The sequence below is a fragment of the Calypte anna genome, chromosome 15 (genome assembly GCF_003957555.1).
Source record: "Calypte anna isolate BGI_N300 chromosome 15, bCalAnn1_v1.p, whole genome shotgun sequence".
Lineage (NCBI taxonomy): Eukaryota > Metazoa > Chordata > Aves > Apodiformes > Trochilidae > Calypte > Calypte anna.
The window spans coordinates 1,536,506-1,560,774 of NC_044261.1; the positions used below are offsets into that span (position 1 = coordinate 1,536,506).

The following is a 24,269-nucleotide window of genomic DNA, read 5'->3' on the forward strand; positions in this document are numbered from 1 at the left end:
CTTCGTGGAACCTTTCCTTGAATGACAAAACCTTTCCCATGTCAGGCTGCCTGGGTGCTGGGAAGCACAAAGAGCCCCGACACGCCGAGCAGGAACATTCTCAGCAGCTGTAAAAAAGAAAAAGCAGTGTTAGTGGACCTAAAATTAGCCTGACACACAATACTTGGGGGCACACACGTATGCTCTAGCCAAGTGAACAGGTAGGATGTGACATTTTTGGCAGTGTCTGGCTCCAAGTGCTGCAGAGTGGGAGATTCTGAGAGCTTTTGAAGTAGGGCAGCAGCGGCTGGCAGGAGGGAGCCCGGGGTGGAACACAGCTCCTGTGCAAAGCACCAGCTCCTCCTTTGAGTCACTGCATGGTGCTGCCAGAACAGGATCTCAGGAAACAGCAGAGCCCCAAAAGACAAATGGTGGCAGAGATGAAAGATCTGGAAGGAAGGAGCAGGAGCAGCAACAGCAACAGCTTCTATCTCCCTCACCCCAGAAGGGATGGTTGCAGCTCAGCGTGGTGTGGCCAGAGAAAGAGCAGGATTGTCCTTGCTTTCCCCAGTTAAAAATGATTGATTTTACACTAATAGCTAAAAAAGAGAGGCTACAACCCATCCCAGTTTCTGAGGAAGTTCCACACCAAAAAAAATCAGGAAAGGAACAATAAAGGTGAATTACAGTGACACCAGCACAGGACTCCCAGGTCAAGAGGCACCAAGGGCAAACTGGAGAGGCAGTACCTGGGCAGCCCAGCCTGGAGAAGCTCCCATGGGGCAGCCAGGTGGCAGCAGCCAGCAGGAACAGGAAGATAAGAGCTCCTATACATCATATTTAACAGGAGTTTTGCTCCAGTGGCTCTCAGGAAGGACAGCTGCTCTCCTCAAGAGCATCTCATCCCACAGGGCTCAGCTGGGAAAGCCAACGATCCAGGCTTGGAGATGAGAGCCCATCCCACAGCACCTTCCCTGCCTGCAACCTGGAGAACAGAGGAACTGACAAACCAGCTTAGGAAAATTATTTTTATTTCTTTTTTTAATTTTTTCCCCCTTTTTGTTGAAGTCCTGGTGTTTACAGATATGCTTTTAGTTGTGATACTACAGCTTGGCAGCAATTAAAAAAAAAAACCAAACCAAAGAGCACCAGGCAGGCAGCAGAGCAGCTGAACTAAACCCCATAAATACCAGCACAGAAAACAATGGACAACCACCAATATTTCTATACATTAACTATTATTTTAATGTCACATTTTGACAACTGTAAATGGTCTACAGAAGGTAGGTGGGCAAAAGGCAGTCAGTGAGTCTTTTGGAACACTAGATGTATAATAAACAGCACATTCTCAACATTTACATGATTCACATCAAATTGATGACATCCTAAATGTATTCCTTTTAAAGGATAAGAGATTTTTCAATAAAATATTACATTTTCATTTAATACTCTGGTACAATACTTCATACATTGCAGGAAAAAAATAATGCAAGGTCTACTCCACCTAACAAGAGGATCTGTTTTCATTAGTCTTTAGTACTGTAATAATAAAAAAAAAAATCACAATAATGTCATAAATAAACAGGCTTGAAATTATTAATTATGTTTCACTATTTAAAAGGGAGAAATTAAAAATTAATTGGAAACAATGAAGTTATGGGTAGAAATCAAAACCTGACAACACATCCTAGTCCCAGCTGTGATTTTTTTTCCCATCCCTACAATAAAAAAGGAAACAGGTTTTACAACTTTGTTAGCTGCATCCTAGTTAATCATGTTTCAAACACACATCTTAAGAGGAAAAAAGTAAAGTTTGGTCAGAATTAAGAGGAGAACCAATCAGCCCTAACAACAGTTAGCTGAAATTAAAGTGTATGCTCTAAAACATTCAGCAAATTAAAGTCTGCAGCAAATTCTTGTGCCTTAGGAGTCAGGTTAAAACTTCCCTTGTGGTATAAAGTCTTCTACAACAGAACACTTCAGAACTGCATCCCTTTTCCTTTCCATTAATACAGCAAAAGCTTGCACAGTGATGCTGAAAATTTATTCTCTAAAAACTCACTAGAAATACATGAAACCCACATTCACTTAGCTCCCTAGAACCAGAGGACATTCCTCTTTCTTGCTTCATCTGCCATAAATGCCAGCCATAGCTTAAAATAATTCATCAAATGCTTTAAGAATCACTCCTTGGTGCCCACAAGGCAGACAGATTTTCTTTTGCAAGGTCTCCCCTTTGGTATTCAGCAGGGCCAAACCCTCCAGTTAAGGGGGGGAGTATTTATTTCTTCACAATCTTTCAGATTCTGCTCCTCCCCTCATTGACATTCTCCCACCATATGCTCCCCAGGATTACCACACATTCTGCAGTAAGAGTTCCCTGGTTCCAAGAAAATAAAGAAAATAAAAAAAATCCTGCAGAGGCAGGTTCTGAACAGCTCAAATGAGGTCGTAGGAGGCAACTTGATGTTGGCCACATAAGTGATTGCTGCTTGTACAGCTCAATCTTTTAAGACACATCACAGTAACTGAGTTCATGGCAGAGTTCAGATTAATTCAGGATCCTTCTCTCCTTTCTCTTGGCTTTTCAGTTTGGGGCAGAGCAGCTCCAAACCTGAACACGTGTCCCACCTCGTAGGAAGTGTAGGATTTGTCTGAGTCCACAGAAAGCTTCAGACAAATCTCTGAGTGCTGCCAAGTGCTCTGTACAAATACTGACACCAGTGCTCCCAGTTCAGCAGGCTGAAGCTGTGAAGAGGGAGAGGAGAGGAGGCAGGTGGTGCAGAACAGGTATCTCACTACCAAATGAAGAGATTTCTCTCTCATCCTGACTACAAGGCTTAGATCTAGAAAGGGCACTGGTATTTATGACTGGAGAATAAGGCTGTGATATCAACACATGGATTATGGTATGCTGGTGACAGGAGTTCCAAAAAAACCCAAACAAACCCAAAGCCTCAAAGGACACAAAGGACAACAGGCAAAGTAACAAAATCCTGCTTAACATTAAAGAAGCACCTTCATTCAGTTCAAACAAAGTGTTCAAATATTTGATTTAGCAAAGCACTCTCAGGAAAAGGTAATGTAATCTCCCACTCAACCTTTCACAAAGCTGCACTAATTACATTCCAGGCTTTAGCAGAATTTCACCAGGAAGGCCAAGCACACAAACTCATTGGCCTTGCACACCCTTGCAGACAGCATTGGTCATCTGCACCCACTGCATGAAAATGGCAACAATTCCTGAGCCCCCCTGAAGTCACAGAAGGTCCCCAGAAGGCCAGGGAAAGGCTTTGGGAGGACAGCACTGGTTCCTGCCCCAGGGACACATCCTGCACCAATGCAGCTGCTGATGGCTTCAAGGGGAGCTGCTGGTCCAGACAGAGCAACCCAAGCCAAGCAACCCCAATACCTGGCAGCTGAACAGCAGCTCTGCCTGCTAGAGTCTCTACAAGGGGACTCTGTCTCACTGACACCATCACAAGTGGTTTCAGTTCCTTTGTTTTGTTTTTTTAATCTCATAGGGACAGGAAATCCAGTGCAGCTCTGCAAGGCACTTGAGGTAACCAACTCCTGCCCCATAGGATGAAGCAGAACCCACTGCTGGTCTCACTGCCCCAGCTGCCCTGCCCAGCTGAGGCAATTCCAGTGGGCAGCTGCCATCTGATCTCCAAACACAACTTTCCTGGAGCCACTCACACCAGGCTAAGGCCTTGCTAAAAACCCAGAAGGCTCAAGAGTTTCCATGGGTCACCATGGGGGTCACCATGTGCTAAGGAAGCTGCCTGCACAGGGGTTACTCCTTTCACTGGCTTTAAAATGTTGCCCAGGTGTCACCAGCATGCAGCTTGTTTTTAAAAATACCTCAGCTCTACAAGTTCAACCTCTTGCCTAACAGATGAACACAGACAGATGAACACAGGCAGTGTCCTCACAAACCATTAGGGCACCTTTTGAGAGGTACAGGAATTCCTATTTTTGGGTAGAGATCATGTAAAAGAAATTTCACTTGATGTACAGGCTACTTTGCATAATTACTCAAAAAACCAGACCACTCAGCTAAGTTGTAATCCAAGCCATCAGTTATAACAAAAAGCACCTTCATAATCAATAACTGCTCACCCCTGTGAAACTCAGACAGAGTTTGAAATGTGTTAGGACTAATTTTATCATGTAGCTGATTCTGTTCATGCTGGTGATCCACTGTTTTCAATCAAGTATTGTTCCCATCAATCAGTATTTTACATAATGTAATGGATTTATCCACATCATTGCTCTCCCACCACCCAACCCACCCCCCCTAAAAAAAAAAAAATACCCCACAACTGCTCAAATAAGGAAAAAAACCTGACTAATAGCCATACAGTGAAACAAAAATACTATTTAAAAAACCAAAGGGATGACAGTCCAACAGCTTGCTGGATTCAGAACTGACTCTACAAAGTATTTGTCTACATTGTAGAAAGGATTTCCTTTTATTTGGAAAATGAGCAATTGTCAATCACGTTCTGGAGCGAAGAGACAGAAACAATCTTTAGATGGTCTTAAGTTTTGCCTACTGGTAAAGGATTAAAACTGTAAATAAAAAGGTACCAAGTCCTCAGAGTTCATTGTTCATGTGAAGCTTCTTCCATCTCTTTCTTGACCTTTTTAAAAACCGTATTCGCTTCTGGGAAAGAAAGGATTAAAATAAAAATTATTTAGGAAAAAACCCCAAACCAGCAGTTATTTGTTATCCTGCCATGACACAGAAGTGCTCAATGTTGACTCAAGAAACCCTTAAACCCAACCAAAAGTCTCAAACCTTGCTTATGACTAAAGACACCTTAAATTCAAAGGTATTCCTTTGCTGTATTCACAGCACATGAAGTGATCTATCAGACAGTGGTTATTAATAACCAATAATTTTTTTTTCAGTTGTCTGACTGCCAAATTAAAAGAGTTACTTAAACCACAACAAAGAGAATCCACAGCTTTCTCTCCCAGCAAAGGCAAGGATTTAATTTATAATACTACCACACCAACTGCTCCCAGCAGTAGCTGGACATCACATTTTTTATGAGGCTGAGCATGAGATTAAGTGGGTTTTGAACCTCTTTAGACACACAAAAATCCTTAGCATTGACAAGGAGCAGAGATCACTAATAAAAGACATGGGAAGTTCAGGCTGTAGTTGCCACTCACCTCTTCTGCTAGCATGCAGGATTTCAGCCTCCTGAATAATAAAAAACTCCCAATATGTGTCACTGGTGAGTCAGGGGATGAGAAGAAAGGCCAAAGTACCAAGCTAATAACCCCCACTGTTTGGAAAGGGTAGACCCTGGGTGCAAACTGATCAAAATTAGCTTCTGAAATGTAAATGCCTGAAGGGGGGATTAGATTACATGCATTTCAGGCATTTGAAAGTCCTTGTTCCAGTTCTTCTGATAGCTCAGCTTTGTGGGTGTTTTCTCCACAGCTCCAGGCTGGTTTTGTGCCCTCACTCCTCAACAGCCATACCTGCCTTTGCATGGAAGTCTCTGCACATCTTCTCATCTGAAACTTTTCTGCTGTTGCATCAGCCCCACATTTTCATATACTCTAGCACTATCTTCTCTCATTCTGAAATGAAACAAACATTAACAGTCCTGAGAAGCTGGTTCCAGCACATCAGGTTCTGTACACATCAATGTGCTTCAGGGACAAATCTATTTTGCTCAAAAGCCTAGGGCAGAGTCTGTGATAACTTCTTCTCATTTGAGGCCCCTAAAGATTGGTGAGTACAGTTCAAAATCTACTAACAGCTGAAGGAAACTTACTCAGGACACGTTGGGGTTGGGGTGCAGGGTGGGAGAGGGCTCTGATCCCCACTTGTCTGGTCCGATAAGGAATATTTAATGTTTGTGTATTCATGACCTTTTCTCTTGCTCTTCTGTGAAGCAAAACACAACATAAATGCCAGGCTTTGAATTATTGATAGAAAACAATCATTGAAGTCGTGCAGAAATTACATCTCTAACTAACCATGTGTGTTTTCAGAAGGAAGGGAGCAGAGCTCAGTTCTGCAGCCAACACACACAACATGGGTAAAGCCTCCAGGTTGGCTTTAGCTCTTTGTTACAAGACCTGAAGAACCTCACTTTTCAATATCCCTCTTTCCACCACTCCAGCAGAACATACCAAGCTTATGAACCAGCACTCGTGGGCAATCTTCATCTTATTTGGCAGAAGAAACCACATTTCATTCTTTAATAGACAGCACCAGCCAGTGGGCTTCCCACTGACCTTATTTCCAGCTTGGAGATGTGGCCAAATGAGTAACAACATTGGTTGTGAGTGCTCTAATAAAACAACACCTTAGCCCATTAGGTTTCATATAAAAAGAACCCAAGCTGTTATTTGTATTCTGCAGCATATGTTACAAGCTGCAGCCAATTGTGCTGGCACTCAGCTAATGATACCAAAGGCTCCAGCAGGCAGAGCTACTCCAGGAGAGAAAGAGGATTGGGCTTCTCTTCAGTTTCAAGACACTGACAACATGTGCATGCACTGAAAACTACACATAATTAAAGCCTCCCTTCAAAATCGTACAGGGTGTTGAGTTGTTTGGTGTTATTTTTTGTTTGTGGGGTGTTTTTTTTTTTCAAATAGTGAATAAGTGGCCCCAGTCAATCCCAGCACAGAGGGTGTCAGAGCCTGGGGAGATCTGGCTGCTGAGTTCCCATTAAGAACACTCTGTACAACAATGGAGGTTGAAGTTTTTCCAAGATGGCCTTCTGAGATTGGCTCAAACCCCACTTCACTTGTTATTTTACTCAGTTTCTCTCCCCTTGCAGCCTCCTATTTTAGTCCTGACCATGCACTCTCAAAACAGACCACCAGCCTGATCAGTTACCTGGAAAGTTGATGCTAAAAAAAGAAGATTTAAACAAAACACAAAGGTTCAAAGTGCTGTGTTAGGGGTACAAACCCCTTCCTTGCTAAGAATATTCCAAAGCCCAAAATTAGGGCTTGATTTCCAACCTGCACCTCCTTGGGCAATTTAAAAGTACTCAGTCAGTTCCATTACTGAAGCAGACAAAAGAAGCAAAAAAAAAAAAAAAAATAAAACCCCAAAAAACCTCAGATCTCTGGCTTCTCTTCCTTCCATTTAATTCACTGTAATTACCCTTTCTAGCTCAGAATAACAGAAAAGTGGCAAGAGCTACTTGTTTGCTAGATGTAAAGATATGTATATTTCCACAGGGGGAAAAAAAAACCCCAAACAAAACCACTAAAACAAATCCACTTTGCTTTTTCTCTGCACTTGTGAGCAGACAGGCAATATTTAACACAACACTTAACTCTATGAAACCTTGAGGCTCTCAGCATTACAATTCAAGAGGGAGATGCTAGCAGAGGAGAGAAATTTTCCCCAAATATAACCAGAAATCAGGCACATCAATGTGAAGGGATGCAGCTATTCATATCATCCACTTTTTCAGCCCAGCTGGCTGCAAACCCTGCACACAAACAAGTCAGCTAATGAGAGCACCTCATTTTTTTTTTTTTATCAGAGCTGGCTTGTGCTCAGCCAGACTGAAAAGCAGACAGTGAGCATGACCTCAAATTCTTTCCCATAAATGTGCCCTAATGGACTCCACCACTTTTTTCTTTTACTGTTGGTAACTGCAATTAAAGCAAGCACAGAGGAGAAGGTTCCAGAAGTTAAGAGAGTGTTTCATTCCTAAATTACCTTTTCAGGATGAAATTCAAGCATTCTGCATAGGATTTTACTCCTCAGCCAATTTTTTTTTTGCTGCTGTTCTGCCTAAACATCCTTTGCAGCATTCCCAGTTCCCCATGGGGTTTCTTTTTCAGGACATTAATTCCTATAACCACCACAAAGCTTTGGTTTTGCCTGAGAATTTCTATATTTTTTTATTCCTCCAGCTACCACCAGCCCCAGTTATAAATCAAGACCTCCTGAGCTACAGGAATATTTTATTTTCCACCTTCTTAAACTTATACCTGTGCCTTTTGCACTTGTAATGGAGCAGAAGGTGAAACAAAACTGAGGTTCACAGCTGTAGGAGAAACACACTGCTCCACTCAATATCCAAATTCCATTCTAAACACATTAAAACCATGAAGAGGGAGCTACAGATCCTCTTTGTACATGGCAGCAGCAAAACACAACCATATTCCAAAAGCTGCAGATACAAGGCTTGCATAATTACTCAGAGATATGAAGGAGCTCTAAGGCAACGTGAGGCAACAAAGCAAGGGGAAAAAAAGTCCACCTGAGGGATTTCTTGTTCTTCACTTTGTGTCTAATCACCATCAGAGCACACAACAGCTGTCCTGGGGAGAGGAATAAAGCCTCTATCCTCTCTCCTCAACTGTGCATCTGCACCATGGAGGCAAATATAAAATAAGGTCTGCCACAGTCTGAAGCAGCTTGAAAGCATCCAAGTCTGAGCTGGCAGGTTCAGTCTTTGAGCAGGGATTACACTTCACACCTGGCACTGTGCTGACCACACAGCTCCCCATCACCTGGGGGGGATTTAGCCCTAAGCAGCAAGCCAGCTGCAGAGGAAAAGATCCTGCAATTCTGAAACACAAAGGTAAAAATCCCAGATGATCAGAGAGGGCAGAGAATGAAAGCAACAGTGAGTAGAATGTTAGTTCCTTATTACAAAACAAGGTAACTGCAGCAAAAGACATGAAGTAAAAGAATTAGAAAAGAAGTAAAAGATTAGAATTTGAGTGCAGTGAAGTGCCTAAACAGAAAGAGTGAGGGGAAGGTCTTGTGGCTGTCACCAAATATTCCAAAACTTCTCATCTTACCACACCAGGTGACTCCTTTAGGAGGACAGTCCTCTGACTGTACACATTAGAGCCACTAGCATTTGAATTTGATTATCATGCTTCAGAAATACAGTTAAGAGACTGGAAATCTCTTCAAAGCTCAACAGTATTAACTGTTAGCATTACCTAACAGAACCTTGTATGACAACAGAACCCCCGATTTCCCAATTAATTTGAGATTTCCCCAAATTCTCCAATTAAGGGAATTTGAGAACTGAGGTGTCTCCGAAAGGCCCAGAAAGCCAAAAAGCAACACTGCTCCCTGTTCACATGGGAACAGGTTCCTCTGGGAAGCTTTCTGCAGAGGCCAGACATACCTGCTCCTCTTCAATCCTGCGCTGTAGTGTTTCAATGTAGTGCTGCACTGCCATGTAAATAAACCTGTACTGAGCTTCTGTCTGCACCATCCCTGAGCGCTGGGACCTCACCATCTGAATGGTCTTGGGAACATCAATATCACAGTCCACACCTAGGAAAAATGGTCCCAGTGTTAACAACAGCAAAATGAGCTTTGTTTTTGGAGGACAACCTGGCTTCAGCTTCCAGCAGAACACAGCACAGTTTAATATGCAAGGCTGCTAAGGTTTCACTGAGGATTTGTCCTTGACTGCTAACAGAAAGATCTGTGGAACTGTTGCATGACACAGAAAGATGTCCTGAAGAGAAAACTGCATCACTCCACGCTGTTCCAGATGATTTTAAGTGCAGCTGAGCTCCACATCCAGGTGGAGTTTGTGTTTAGGGCAGGTGATGCATCCAGACCACACTGTTCTCTGAAAACAAGTGACTCACGTGCACCCTGAGCGAGTACACTGACAGCCACACATTCATGAAGGAAAAGAATAAAATAAAGAAGAAAAATAATAAGAAAAAACCATATCAGACCCCTGGTTAATCCTCAGCTTAGAAGTTTTCATTAAGCTGAACTGGAGCAGGGTTTCAGTACCTTGGTTCCAGCTAAGAATGAGCAAGTCCCTTCCATGCCAAACACACACCTACTTTGTAGCAACTCTAGAATCCTCTGTTCTATCAACACTCCTGGTGTGTTACTGTGCTGTATCTGGCAATGTCCCATAGGAAAATAAAAGGGGAACCCACCTTTTTCTCTGATTATGTCAATAAGAATATCAATCACAATGAACGTTCCTGTTCGCCCAATCCCAGCACTGCAAAAAGAGGAGAAAAGAAAAAAATGACTGCTTTACCCTTTCAGAACAGACACCAAAACACCAGTACAAGGGCAGCACCATACCTGCAGTGGACCACAACTGGCCCAGCATCAGAAATGCTCTCCTGTTTATGGTGCACCTCCTCTAGAAAGTCCAGTACACCACCAGGGTCACTTGGGACTCCATGATCAGGCCAGGTTCTGAAGTGGTATTGCCAGACTGTCCTCTCTGTGTTCCCCTGGGAAGAAGACACCCACACATGAAAACTAAATCCAGCAGCTACATTTATGTGGCAAAGTTGAGTCAGATCAGGAGGTGGGATATCCAACCTGCTGCTCAGTATTCACAGTACCACAGTTCCTTTAAAAGAGGAAACAAGCCAGAGCTCTCCCTGGCCTGAGAAGTCCATCACACCACTGGCTTCCTCAGCTCCTTCCCTCCATCCACTTGTTTTCAATCCTCACCTTTACTGAGGTGAAGTTCTTTCTGAGGGTGAACAACAGCAAGAGGCCTTCATCTGTCATATCCATCACTCACACCTCCCAGCATTTACCTCTCACACTTCTTCCCACTCAGTTCCATCTCACAGACACACCAACCTAATATATTCTGCTTATTTGCTCCTTACACAAATCATTTTGCACCCTGATCCAAATGGTTCCTTAACAAGAAAGTGCTATTTCCCCATTAGTTCACCATTTCCTTCCTCATCTTTTGCATTCCTTAAGTGTTCTTCCTACTGGACCCCAACACAACCATTTCCTTCTAGCTCAAACAACCCCAAGAGAGGGAACAAATGCCTAGAGCTAGACTGAAGTGTGATTACTTAAAAGCATTGTCTCTCTTCCCAGATTTCCTCAGAGTTCTGCAGCCATGCATCTTCTGACAAGAAGTGCTTAGGTATAAGCACCTTCTATTATCCCCAAGGACAAAGAGAAAGATGTATGGAACTAAAGCTGGAGCTTCAAAGAAAGAGACAGGGCTCAATTTATTAATCTCTGAGTGCTTTTATTGATTGCAAAGAAACAAGTCTATTTCTGCAAATCTTTTTTTTTTTTTGGGACCTGCAACCTAAATTAAAAGTTACTAACACACTTACTTGCCCAACTTTAGAAAGTTTCAGTTCTCTCAATGTGTAATCATGTGCTGCACTCTCCTTGACATTCCTGACACGCATGACCCCATATTCCTTCAGGGAATACTCATCAGGCCAGTACTTGACACACTTACTCTGCAAGATTAAAAAAAAAACAAAGTAATCAGGGTGGTTTGTAAACTGGGTAGCAAGCACATTTCTGAAGCTTTACTAGCTGAATACACAGAGGACAAGATAAAATACATTTTAGGGGGAAGTTTATCAGGCTTGGTGGAGGGATTCCTAGGCAGGACCATTTTCAGTGGTAACCACCAGCTCAGAACATGAGAATGGCACCAAATTCAAGCATAGAAAAGGAAGCCAGAAGAGAGAAAAGCATTTTTTAATTAGGCTTTTATTAGTCTAGCAAACGTGACTTGAATGAGGTGAATTTGGGGCAACAACTTTCAGATGATATTGTAGTTTTTAGGAAAGGAGCAGTGTCATCTAAATTCATTCTTCTCAAGTCCCACAATTCTGCTTTTCTAGTGAAGTCTGTACAAGCCTGGCAACCTGAAATAAACAGCATTATTTTTGTAACACAAACAGGGAGTTTACACCTCCAAGTCTGCAGAATGCCTGTTTGGTTACATCTCACATCTCAGTGCCACATCCCCTGATTCATTTTAAAATGCAAATATTCACATTCAGCAGCTACAATTTAATCAGTCAAGGCTGAAAAAAGAGAGGCCAGAGAAACCAGTGAAGGACACCCAGCACTTTGCAAGTCTCCAAAGAGTGGTTGCACACCAAGTTTCAGTATAAAAATCAATCTAACCAAGTCAGTTTAGTTCTTACTTGCACTGAAATATTATGGCCTTTCCCCAAGGACAGATGGAGTCTGTTCTTACCTTGCCTCGTTCAACTTCTTTTGTTGTCATAACAATAACTCGAGAATTCTCCTGAAACACCATCCTCCAAAAATCATTCACCGTGTTCTGCAGGCAGCCTTGGGTAGCAATGTAGCTTTTTTTTGGCTTGGAGTTGTTGCACTTGGTTTCAAATTCAGGCTAGAGGCAAAATAAAGACAATGGAACAAAGAGTGACAAATGGTTACAAGATTGCCTTGGTTTCAGGAGGAAAAAGCAGACGTGGGCTGTGCCACCAAGTCTCCTGTAGGTAGGGGTATACTCACCATAATAATATTAGCATTGATATAGTCTGAAACGGGCTCATTTGGGTCACCATCATGTAGAACAACTCTGGTATGATCAACTGGAAGAATATGTGTGTATGTTAAGCACTTGCATCCTAGAGTTGGGACACAGCTATTTTTAAATATCCCACAGACGGGTTCATCTCTGACTGCTACCAAAAGTTATTAAATTATCAAACTCAGTAAATTAGTGGCTAGAATGTTCAACCTTTCCTCTTTTGCCACTTCTGAAAAGGAGTCAGCCAATGCAGAACAAGCCAGATCAAAATAAGGGTTCACCACCCCTAGTAACTTGTGAGTACCCAGACTGTCGAGCCAAGTCAAGGCAAATGATGCTGAATTTTCACCAGTTTTGTACCACAAATGAATCCTCTTAAACTTCAACGTTTCAGTTTGCTGAATAGAAGTTTAGGGATGTGACATTTTGAAATGAAAGCTGAAGATAAAACCAGTATTTGGGAATTGAAATCCTGCTATCTACAAAGTGCAAATGTTTGAATGCAAATTAGAAATCCTGTGGGCTAATGCAGACAACATAAAGAGGGGAAATTAGCACTGAAGAGATGAAAAAGCACAGTGGTGCTTAATTAACCCTGCATTTACAAGCTCAGGAAAGCAGCAGGCTTATGTTGGAATGAAAGAAATCAATACTTACAGGGTAAAATATTTTTGTATCTATTTTTGTTTTTGTTTTCCTGCCGCTGACCTTCTTTCCGACTGTAGAGAAGTTTGCATTCCTGTTGCTGCAAAGTCTAAAGGAAAACAGCACAAAGTAAGTGGTTTTCATAAAAGCAAGTACAGGCTGTTCCACATCATTAAAGTGACCCTCTCACAGAAATGATGACACTTGATTGTAATGCCAGATAAGAGAAAGAGAGAGGTTGGATTTCTCCAGACTTTATACAGAATTGCTTCCAGTAGGTAAGGAAGACAAAAGCAGGGGTGACAAGGCAAGCTATTTTCCACCTGATAATTATAAACACCTATGAATTCAAAGCTTCTTTAAACCCCAGCCTATAACCAGCAAGTTCTCATGACACTGCTCTGACCAAGCAGACTCAGGTTGGTCCCTTACAGCTGCAAAACATTGTGCAAGGAAAACACAACTGGTTACACAAAGGAGGACAAAAAAAAATTATCTTAAAAGGCACCTGAAATAAACCAAACAACACAAGCTGCATTCTATAGAGCAGGTCCAAACTCACATTTATCTTTAGGTTTTTCTCACCAAGCTCAGAAACTAGGATTTCTCCTTTTTGCTGAATCAGGCAGGTAAGGAGTTAAAGTTTTTCCCCTGAACTGGCATTAGCTTTAGCACCACTGAAGATCAGTAACTAATGCATCCAAAACACTGCCAATCTGCAAAGGAGTCAGGCATTTTGTTATCATCACCCTCAATATTCTTGCAGAGGTTGCTTTTATTTGACAGCTTGGGCACATCAGGCACATTTGCTCACTTCTGCTCCAGTCCCTGTTATTGTCACTGCCTGACTTAGTGACCTTGGACAATCAGACTCATCCTAAAGACAGGAAAACAAAACAAAAATAAATATCCAAAAGCAATAAAGGAGAGCTGCAAGGTTCCATGCTTGGGATGCAAAACACAGAAACCAAGATCTCCTTGTAAAGCACTGCCTGCTGCTGCCAGGGATGGGTGAACCAGCACTTTGCAGGAAGCTCACCTCTTGCCATGCTGCAAGATTATTTCAAGTGCCACTGTCACAGAGCTCCTTTATGTAACATGAACACTTTTTGAGTCTCAGCCAACTGAAATGTCAAACAAAAGAACCAAAAGCTCAACTTTGCTAGCAGCATAAAACCAGAAACAACAGAGAGTGTGGAAAGCAGTTTTAAACACATCATCACTTCATCCAGTTAATTATTGTTGAGCATCCCTGAGGAGAGATCCCTGAGCAGCCCTGACTTCTAACAAGCCCATTAAGAGATGTACACACTGCAACAATAAATCTGAAGAGAATGCTCACTTTCCCTGCACCACCCAAGCTCACCAAACAGCCATTTTTCAGAAGCAAAAAACATTACAAGGACTCTCAACGTTGCTGTCTAGTGGTTCACAGCACAAGAGGTACCTTCTTCAATATGCCTGAAGACAAGTAATTTATAAGCACCATCTGGACTGCCAGATCATAAACAGCACAGCCAGAGATCCATGGACAACCTGGAGTTTGTCCCCCTGCCTCCTGCCACCAAGGTTGACAGCTTCAGCTTTCAGCCTGAGGTGAATGAAAAAGGATGACACTGCCATGAAATTGCTTCATTCCCAACATCACAGTGGAAAAAAAAAAAAAAAAAAAAAAGGTTTAGTGCTGAGCTCACTAACAGCAGTGAAGGGGAAAGAGAAGTGGGATGGCTCACAAGTGAAAATCCTTTATTCCCTTCAGGTATTCCTTCTGTAAGATTCTGGCTTTCTAGCAAATACTCTTCTTCAGGGAAGTCATGAAAACATCTTGCTGCTAAGGACCAACTGATAAATCCATTACAGCACCAATTTATTCAAAGACCAGAGGTCAGAAAAGTCAAGCAATAGTTGAGTCATATTTGGGCAAATTAACAATCCATCCCTAAACACACCCCACAAAAATGCTTCCCTTGAGAAAATAAACCCCAAACCCCCCAAAATAAACTACAGTTTCTAATAAGCCAGCCTTAATTACAAGAAGGACAAGCCAACAGGGCACACTTTGTATGCCCCCTGAGCAGTCAGGGATGCTGAGAGCTCCAGGGAAGGCAGCAGACACCACTTGCTAGGATAACCTGCAAGTGTTCAGGCTAAACCATGCAGGGCTGACAGGAACAAGCTCCACAAGTGTGTCCTGACAAAGCAGCTCCCTGCTCAGGCTGGGAAGAAGCAGATAATTTCCCCAGGCAGGTTGTAGCCATTAGAGCAGCCATGGCTACTCCTCCTGAGCCTTCAGATCCATCTGTTGAACTCTGCAAGAGAAGCAATTCAGAGGCTGAGGCCACCTTAGCTCCAGGCAAGGTTCCCAGCAATGGAACTGCTCCCCAGGGGATCCTCCCTATGCTCTCAGTGGAAAGCAGAGTCCCAAGTCCTCAGCCATGGCCAGAGCAGCCTCTGCTGGCCTCCTTCCCCCTCCTGGTGGCCACTCAGCAGTCCTGGGTCAAGAACTTGCCCTCCTCCTACACTGGGCACAGGAGAAGGAAGAGGAAACAGCTTAATCCTCATATTATTTCCTCACTGCCTTAACATCCTCTTCTTATCCTCCATCCACATTTGCAGTGAGATGTGTTACCTCTCTGCTAAGTCTTTTGCTTCTCATGGAATTATTTTTCTCCTTCTGGCAACAACCTCTGAGCAGACAGCACAGTTCTATCAGCTAACAAGGGTGTCTCATCCAAAAAAAAGAGCTTCTTCAAGAAAGGAAATCTGTCACTATTCAAGAAGTTTCTCAAAACAGCCAAACCCAACCTCTCTGCCCAAGACCAGGACTTGCCAGTTTCCTGTTGCCATCTGCTGGTGGAGCTCCAGACTCCACTGTGGTTTTCCAATGTGTGTGTGGTAGGATCAGTCCATTATATTTGAGACACTTCCAAAGTTTTTGGCCACCACCATCCCATGCATGCAGCTGTGAAGTGACCCCAGGTGTCAGAGAAGGGTTAGGACTCCAGAAGTTTGGAATGTGTTGGTAAATGTACATCCTTAATTTGCTGTGATTGAAAAATTAGCAGTTTCAGCTGCATTTTCTTCCAGGTTGATGCCTGAAATCCCCTGGGCTTTAAAGAGAGAGCTGGGCCAGCACAGCTGTGTTACACCCAGGAGAGAAGGAAAGGCATTGCTACCTTCTGAGTGGAAAATGGAATTTTGGCTGCAGGGAGAAATGAAACACCCAAACAAAATAAAACTAAACCTCCAGGAGTCCAAGTAATACAGAAAATCAATGTTGCTTCAACTTACAGCTTGCTACTGCTCCTGCTTCACAATGGTTTTGAGACCTTCAAAACCAACCATCAAAAAGCCACAAACTCAAGGGCAAGAGCAGATATTGACAGAGAAATCCCACTGAAGTTTCCTTAAAGCAATGGTACCCAACCTCCCAACCACAGCAGAGTGCAAACCAATCCATCCTCTGCCCTGAGACATGTAGCAGAAAGCAGAGGAGTTCCCTTCATGTGCACAACACATCCAACATATTCCAGCTGCATCTGATAACCACTCTGTGCTGGTACTTGGGTCACCAAGAGGAATACAGGCTGGGAATTAGTCCTTTGCCTTCTTAACCCAACCAACAGACCTCTTTCTGTCCACATGAAGGAGAGGAAGCCAGGGATGAACCTGATGAACTGTCCTGCTGTGCCAGTTGTACATCAGGCTCCCTTGTGGCAGGGAGGACATTTAGAAGGGATTGTGCTAGGTACTGAGAATCAACAGCATTGAGGAACAGAATCAGGTCTCAGAAGCAGGAAAAAAAGGCAGATATTTCAATCTAGCAGACACAAGAGTGGAACTGGTAAAATTTTAACCCATGCTGTAGCTGACAGGAGCTGGGAGGAGGAACTTTGAAGCGAGAGAGAGGGGGGGAGCTGAGAAAAAGTCAGGAAAGTCAGCAGCAAAAACCTAACTTTTTAGTAGAGATTTAATACCACAACACTTGGAATGTAATGAAGTACCTCAAATTCTTCCCAGAAGCCCTGCTTGACTTTATCTGTAGTCTCTGCTAGCTTGCTTAGCTCTCTCACTCTGCTTTCAATCTCTGCAGCATTAATACGGGTGGTATTCAGAGGCTAAGAGAGATACAAATGGTAAACACAAGTGTAACAAATGCCAAGTGTGAGGAGACAGTTACAACACAAATCCCCTGCCCTGAGTGCATTTTATGCAGGCAATTCTAGGACCCAGACACCTATTTGGACTTCAAACCTTTACAATTCAAACAACAAAGAGCAGGGAGGGTACAGAGGAAGGGAATAGGGGATGATTGCTTTCAAATCAAGTCTCATGGTTGTTCTTTAATATATTAAATTGTCTGGACTAGTTCTGCAGTCTCATGATGAAACCAAGAAATATTCTCCATGCATCACAGACACAAGAATCTATCCTTCACAGACACAGAAAAAACTGTTCCTCTTTAAATGAGTGATTTTATCATCCAGTTTCAGAATGTTTTATTCTTATTTTGCCTTAGGAAGACAAAAATAAAATCAAAATGTCTCACAGGACACACAGAAAAGCCTGTGCTTCAACAGGATATGATGCTGAAGGTAACAAAGCTCAGTGGTGGCTCCTCCATTCACTCACCTGCTTGAGTTGCAACACTGTGCCCAAAGTTTCTACCATGGGGTTCTTCTTGTAATGTTCCACTAGATCTGTCAGAGAGTCAAATTTCTCCCCTCCACCAACATCATATTTGAGATCCTTGAAAAACAGATGCTCATCAAAATAAATACTCTTCAGACATCAAAGTCTACTCTAATGTTTTCTTCAGGCTATGCAACATATGAGAAATTATCTTTAAAATCACAGCTAGAATCTAGTCAAATCCTTTTTTTGAGGGTAGAACCCTCAAAATCCTCAGAATTTCCCCAGAATGTTGATCATCTATCAGGTGCATCTTCCTACAGTGACAGGAGAAACCAGCACACTCAGATGGATCCCTTACTTGTCCAATTACTCATGCTTTTATATATAATTTATCCAGGAGACTGCAACTCTCTTAAGCAGATTTATGACCACGAAAGGCTCCATCAGGAGAGGATTTCAGGCTTCTGATGCAATCTAAAGCAAATCTATTAGATGGCACTTGACAGCACAGCAGAGTAGGACACGATTCAGTAGGCAAGCAGTCAAAAAAACCCCAAAACAATAACAGAATTATTCAGTTTGATCAAACAGATGCTAAAACAGCACAAGGGAAAGGGAGGGGTGTGTTCAGCACTCAGGAGTGAAGGGTGAGGTGGCCCTCCTGTGAGAGCAAACCCACTGCTGATGGAAGGAACTTTGTGAAAGCAGCTCATGCTTCATCATACCTGGCAGTGAATCATGACATGTGTCACTTTGGATTTCCCATCATTACTCTCTCCTTTATCATCTCCTGTCCTGACAGAGAGAACAAAGTCCCCAGGGTGGCTTTGACTCTCACGCACGAGGAAGCTTCCATGTTTTCCTTTCTCTGTTAAGAGTTTTTCAGCTTCTCTTCCAGAGAGATGGCCATGAAACCACCTGTAAATAAAGACACAGACAGGTTTTCTATTTGTCATTACAGCTATGGTTGAATCTGCTCGTTCCCAATAACAGTCAAATGCTGAGGTACAATGAACACAGCAATGCCCAGGTCTACAGAAAGCCTCAGCTGATAAAAATCAACACAAGCCTTGGAAGTGCACACTTCCAGTACACACCAGTGACTGCAGAAACACTCCAAAGCTTCCATAAGCACTGGAATTTGCATTTCATGCAGGCTTTGGTTTGGATCCCTCACAACATTCCAAATGGCTTCCCCAGGGCTTATGCTGCAACCTTTTTCTCAGTCAGGGCATTTCTGCTTTCATTTGTCCTTCCCTGATGAAGCTGTTGGAACCAACCATCTCTGAGACCTTACCCTGCCAGCACACTAGGAACTGGACAGGATAATCACATCCATCACATTCCTTCAGGAAACATGGCCAAGAAAGCAATAATCATCCCCACTGATGCTAAATACAAGCCATTCCCTTGTATGTGAGTGGATTTGTTTTAATGTCTTTCCTTGCTTTTTCCTTGCTAAGAATAAACTCTTCTCTCCTGCCCATAGAGGTTTATTTCTGGCATGAAGAATTCCTCAGCACAGGTCCAGGCTGAAGTCTCAGCTTCTCCTTAGCCACTGCTCCCTAAAACAGGAGTTTGAGCAATCTGAGGAGCTGCATGGCAATCACCTTCCCACATGCAGGCCCCACTGCTGGGAAAACTGTATAAAGTTTTGCCATGAAATATTCCTTATAGTAATAACATCTTCAGGAAGCTTTGGGAGAACTCATAGAATAAAACATTCTCCCAGTAAAAAGGGAATTTTGCCCTCTTTTTTTATTGGCTCACACCAGGAGGAATGCTGAAGTCAATAAGTCTTGGGGCTTAGACTCTTCTATCTGTATTTTATTTTTTTTTTGCAAGCCACCTCACTGAAACCAGTGAGACCACTTTTAGTAGAAGATAGCAGCCACCCTTTCATCAAAGGAAAGCAGAGTGCAGCCTTCCTGGAGATAAAACATGCATTTATTAAAAGTGCCCAAACACTGAGCTCTTTACCACTATTCCTCTGACCTTTCAGATGTAGGATCAGCACAGTTGAGTGGGTATTTTAACTCTATAACATCTCCATTCTTCTCTTTGAGCTGTCCATGATGTTCCATATAATACTGGACTAACTCAGCCAATGTAGCAAACTTCTCTCCTCCATAGAGGTCATAGTAGTCCCCTGTGTTCTGGATCTTGATGTGAGTGACAGCTCCAGTTCGTCTGGTATTTGAAACAAAGGGAAAAAAAAAACCCACACAATGTCAGCTGATTCCTGATCAATCACTTTTATATTTAGTTATCTGAGTCACAGAAATCCATACTTTACATCTGCACCACTTCCCAACTGAAATACTGCAGAGTGGCAAAGCTGGAGCACCTCTGAAGTGTGCTCCAGACACACTCAGTGGTTTGCAAGCAAAGGAAGTGGCTGTCAGGAAGAGCACTCAGGAAGAGCATGGAAAAAAACCCCAAACAACTTAATTCCATAATGAAGGGATCCTTGAAGCCAGTGGGAGCTCTGAGGCCTCATGATCTCCAGAAGAAAACCCTCAGACTCCCAAGAATTGCCCACAGAGGTAGAGGGGGAGAAAAATCCAACATTCTCAAGACACCTCTCAGAGTTTCCTTGGTTCTTTCCTCTGGAAGTGTCCCCTTCTGGTACACAAAGTGACCCATTATCTCAGAGGTATCCAAGAAGCTTTACTCCCCATCAATCCCACTTTTCTTTTTTCCTTTCTGTTGTCCTTTCCTATCCCTAGACACACAGTGTCATGGGACAAGTGTTACAAAGGGCCTTTTGGGAAGCTGAAGTAGCACCAGAGTTGCCCTTAAAAACTTGCTGACTTTTCCAGAAGAGACTCTGGACAGCTTTTTCTTGCATGTGTTTGATCTGAAAGTCAGATAATCACTGCTACTTTCAGGTGGCTATCCAATAGATCTGTAAGAGAAATGCTGTTGTGAATCTCCTTCTGCCTCCTCTCTTTTCCTGTCTCCCTGCAGGATCAGAATTCACCATCCTCCAACCTATACTTTCCCCAAGTTGGGTAAAACTATTTGAGAATGTCTGCATGGGAAACAGGAGGAAAAGAAGAAACGAGCAAATAGTAAAAGTGATCTGTGCCTCCTTTCATCTTTCTTTGTAATTATCCTTTGTAATTATTCTTTGTGATCTTACTTTGGAAGTAGCTGACTTACAGCTCTTCCCCCACAAGACAGCATCAAATGAAGACCCAAACCAATTTGGGGAGAAAGACAGAAAAAAAACACCAACATTTAAACTCACCTAACAGAGAGTGTGAAGTCTCCTGGGTTACTTTTGCTGGGTCGTGCCAAGAAGCTGCCATCTACTCCTCTGGTTAGCAGTAGGTTTTCTGCCTCCACTCCAGTAATGTTTGGATGAAACCATCTAGAAGAGGTTAAACATAAAAAGTGTTAATAAATAAATAGAAGATCTTCTGGTTTTCAGAGTTACAGGACAAGACTAAACAGAATAATCCAGCAGCTTCAAGCCCAGGAAGGTCCTAAATTAATGAGGGAAAGTATAAATTAATCATTTGATATTGCATCACAGTTTTGTGCCCTGCTAAAAGATGCTTTGTAAAGGAAAGAATTATACCTATGCATACTCAGACCTGGATTAAAGTCATATCAAAGGTGTGTAATGTAAAGAGAGACCACAAGTCATGTATTTGCCTTGCTCCAGAAAGACAAGAAACACAAAGAAACTGAAAGACAAGCAGGAAAAAACATACTTCACAATAAAACAAAGCATCCAAAGTGACATTTGACAACATTTTAAAGGTTAGAAATTTAACAAAACCTCATCCTTCAGAGCACTGCCTGACAGGGGTCAGGAAGGACCTTCAGGTGTAGACAATATATCCACAGCTGCCCAGGCTTCTTCCACCCTCCTCAAGAGGATGTGGTGCAGGACACTGCTGGGCACAAAAGCACCTCTGTCTTCTCACTGTCCCTCTTAAATACAAACCCTGAGGAATCTCCTGTTGATATCTGCCACCCACAAAGAGCCTCCTGAGTGCCTAATATAGTGCCCTGCCAGAGGAGAGCTCTATATGGGCTGCAGCTCAGTATCCCCCACCTTTGGCATCAACTTTGGAGACTTATTCTTAGCCAGGCAGTTAACACATCTGCCTCTTCTCTGATCTGTGATTGAGAATTTTTAGTGAGCTCCTGCAGGACTGAGCCACACCTGGGTGTTCTGGATGAAAGGTGTTCTTCATGAGGCAAGATTTTAGAAGACAAAGGTAAAAATAAAACAAAACCAAACCCAAGCACACAGCCCAGGGACAGAGATGTGAACACAGCAACTGAGAGTTCTTCTGATGGCTTGGTCAGGCTGGTATTCAGCAATAAAATGATAGCCTTGATTTGTGAGGCAAACATCACACACACACACACACACACACACACACACACACTGCTGCTCAGGATGGCAAAAAGTGAGTAGAAAATCTGCAGCTGGGAGATGGTTGGGAGTTCACTGCACTTTATGTAACTTCTGCTGTAATGGGTAACTTGTACTCCTGCTCTCTCACCTCTTTATTTTTGGCTTTGAGTAGGAAGATCCATTTGTCAGTCCCCCCAAATAGCAAAATGGGGGTGTGAAGTGATCCCTGCTCAGTGGTTCCGGCCCGGTTCTGGAGGTGGCTTCAGCTGCAGCTCTGCCATCCCACCCCATGTGTGCTCCTCAACCCTGCTGCCTCCATCCTTCCCCCAGTAACACAACCCCCCAGAGGACTTTCTCTTACACTTCCTTTTATAGGGATGGAATGCATTTTAGGAGGGGTTTTTTCCCCTGCTTTCCTCCTTCAGCCTCCCTTAGGCAGCAGGTGCAGGGTTGTCCCAAGCAAAGGACAGCACAGCCAATAAAATGCAATCAAGACAGCAACACAGGCACATGGAAACCTCTAATTAAGCTCTCTAATTAAACTAGCTGTCCTCACTATGCATGGAACACTCCCCACAGCCTTCCCAGTCCTGGGGGTTCAGCAGTGTCCCATTCCCCATCCCTTATTAACTTACAGCAGGATGAAAACGTTGGCAGAAAAGTAACCAGGGAAAGAGCAGGGGGTTCAGTTACAGAACTCTGGGGGTTTTAGCCCAGAAGGAAACCTTTGGATGAAACCTCAGGAAACACAGCCTTGCAACAATTCTATTTCTTTTTTCTTATTTGTTAGGTGGTGTTTTGTACATCTGCATCACCCCCAGATTTCTCCCTTGCTGAACTGAAGAGAGAAAAGACAAAAATCAATACGTTTTTCCATGCCATGGTTGGGCTTTTCTAATCACCTTTCCAAGAGGAGGAGAGATTAAATCAGTTCTCAGCCTCAGCTGTCACAACCAAGAGCACTCAGGGAGGCAGTGACTGGTGCTTTAATTACTCCTATTTATAGGCTCAGCAGTTTGTATTTCTCATCTTTTTTCAGTCTCCTCAAAAGGTAAAATTTTAAAGTCAAATAAGAGGAGGCAGTGTTCTGAAAAGGGAACTTGGACACTTGCTGTGTGAGCAGGGACATTGGGAAAACCCAGCAGACACCAGAGATCTTCCACACACTTCAGAATTGCCCAAACTCAAAATTAAGTGGCCACGGAGTGACAACCTGGCTAGTTCCAGGAGCTGGAGCTGGACAAGAAAGAGCACAACCCAAGGATGAAAAACTCACATTTCAGTAAATATCAGAAACGGATCAAATGCCAGAAAAGGTTATGGGGGATAAGAACACAAACATCACCTTCCTTTCTCTGTCAGTATTTCCTCTCCAGCCCAGCAGCTCCTTTACCCTCTCAGCCCCACAAGGGTTGCTCAGAGGAGGCAAACATCAAAACCCGGGAAGGACAATGAGAAACTCCAACAAAGGAAACAGACGGAACCGCTTCTCATCCTCCATTCCCACCGCCGCGGGGGTTTCCCCGCACACCGATAAACCTGGACCCTCCCAGCCCGGCCCCTCCGGCAGAACCCCCGGTACCGGGCTGAGCACGGAACCAGCTGCCTCCCCAACCCAACCAGCGGCTCCGCGGGGCCTGCGGGAGCCTCCCCGGAACATCCCCAACCCCGCAGCCAAAGTTCTGCGGCAGCTCCGGCCCCTGCGCGGGGATCGGGGGAGCCCGAGGCCGCCGGGAGCCCCCGGGAAGGGTCCGGTGACCGGGGAAAGGGCGGCGAGGCTGGGGGAGCCGAAGGAGCCAGGCCCCGGGAGCAGGGAGAGGGGCCGGGAGGAGGCTGCCGGCAGCCGGACGGGGGCTGCCCCAGCGCCGAGGCCCTGCCCGGTGCGGTCCGGTTCGGCCCAGCGGCGGGGAGGCCCCGCAGCCCCCTCAGGAGCGGACAGTGCGGGGGTCCAGCGGCTCCCTGCCCGCCCACCTCCCCCGCCGGGCTCGCTCCCTCCTCACCTCCGCGATGTCATTTTCTCCGGTGGCCCCGGTGGCTGGCGGTCAGCCCGGCCGCCCCGCTCGATGGCCGCGTCTCACATGGGGCTCCCGGGGCCGCGGCCTTGGGGCGCCCTGAGGGGAGCGCGAACAACGGCGGCCTCAGGGCCCGGAGCGCAGCGAGCGCGGCGCGGCCCGCCCTGCGTCACCCGCGTCTGCGTCATCCGCCTGCGACACCGGCCCGCCCCCGGAGCGCGGAAGGGGCGTGGGGGGGTTCGGTTCGGTGCAGCGGGTGCCGGTAGAACCCGCCGCGGCAGCACCGGAGCCTTAGCTCGGCCGGAGAGAGGGTCAGGCGGCGGCGGGACCGCG

General features: G+C 44.2%; 1 protein-coding gene across 1 annotated transcript; it reads right to left on the bottom strand.

Annotated features, from left to right (window-relative positions):
* Positions 1–1,200: 1,200 nt before the first annotated feature.
* PTPN11 (protein tyrosine phosphatase non-receptor type 11) lies at positions 1,201–24,107 on the bottom strand. Its single transcript, XM_030460756.1, has 16 exons — positions 23,925–24,107; positions 20,800–20,922; positions 19,542–19,736; positions 18,272–18,464; positions 17,544–17,660; positions 16,916–17,029; positions 12,924–13,020; positions 12,248–12,327; positions 11,964–12,122; positions 11,077–11,208; positions 10,061–10,215; positions 9,907–9,974; positions 9,126–9,277; positions 5,778–5,890; positions 5,483–5,580; positions 1,201–4,648 (listed from the first exon to the last, which is right to left on the bottom strand). Exons 1-15 carry the CDS (start codon positions 23,936–23,938, stop codon positions 5,511–5,513), a joined length of 1,782 nt encoding a protein of 593 aa, XP_030316616.1. The 5' UTR covers positions 23,939–24,107; the 3' UTR covers positions 1,201–4,648; positions 5,483–5,510.
* Between the last annotated feature and the right edge of the window lie 162 nt (positions 24,108–24,269).

What these genes read in the sequence shown, in the direction of transcription:
- PTPN11 (XM_030460756.1), bottom strand. An exon ending in CAGTGTTGCAACTCAAGCAG is followed by an intron (nt 17,030 to 17,543) that starts GTGAGTGAATGG and finishes TATCTCTCTTAG; the next exon opens with CCTCTGAATACCACCCGTAT. An exon ending in AAGAAGTTGAACGAGGCAAG is followed by an intron (nt 11,209 to 11,963) that starts GTAAGAACAGAC and finishes TTAATCTTGCAG; the next exon opens with AGTAAGTGTGTCAAGTACTG.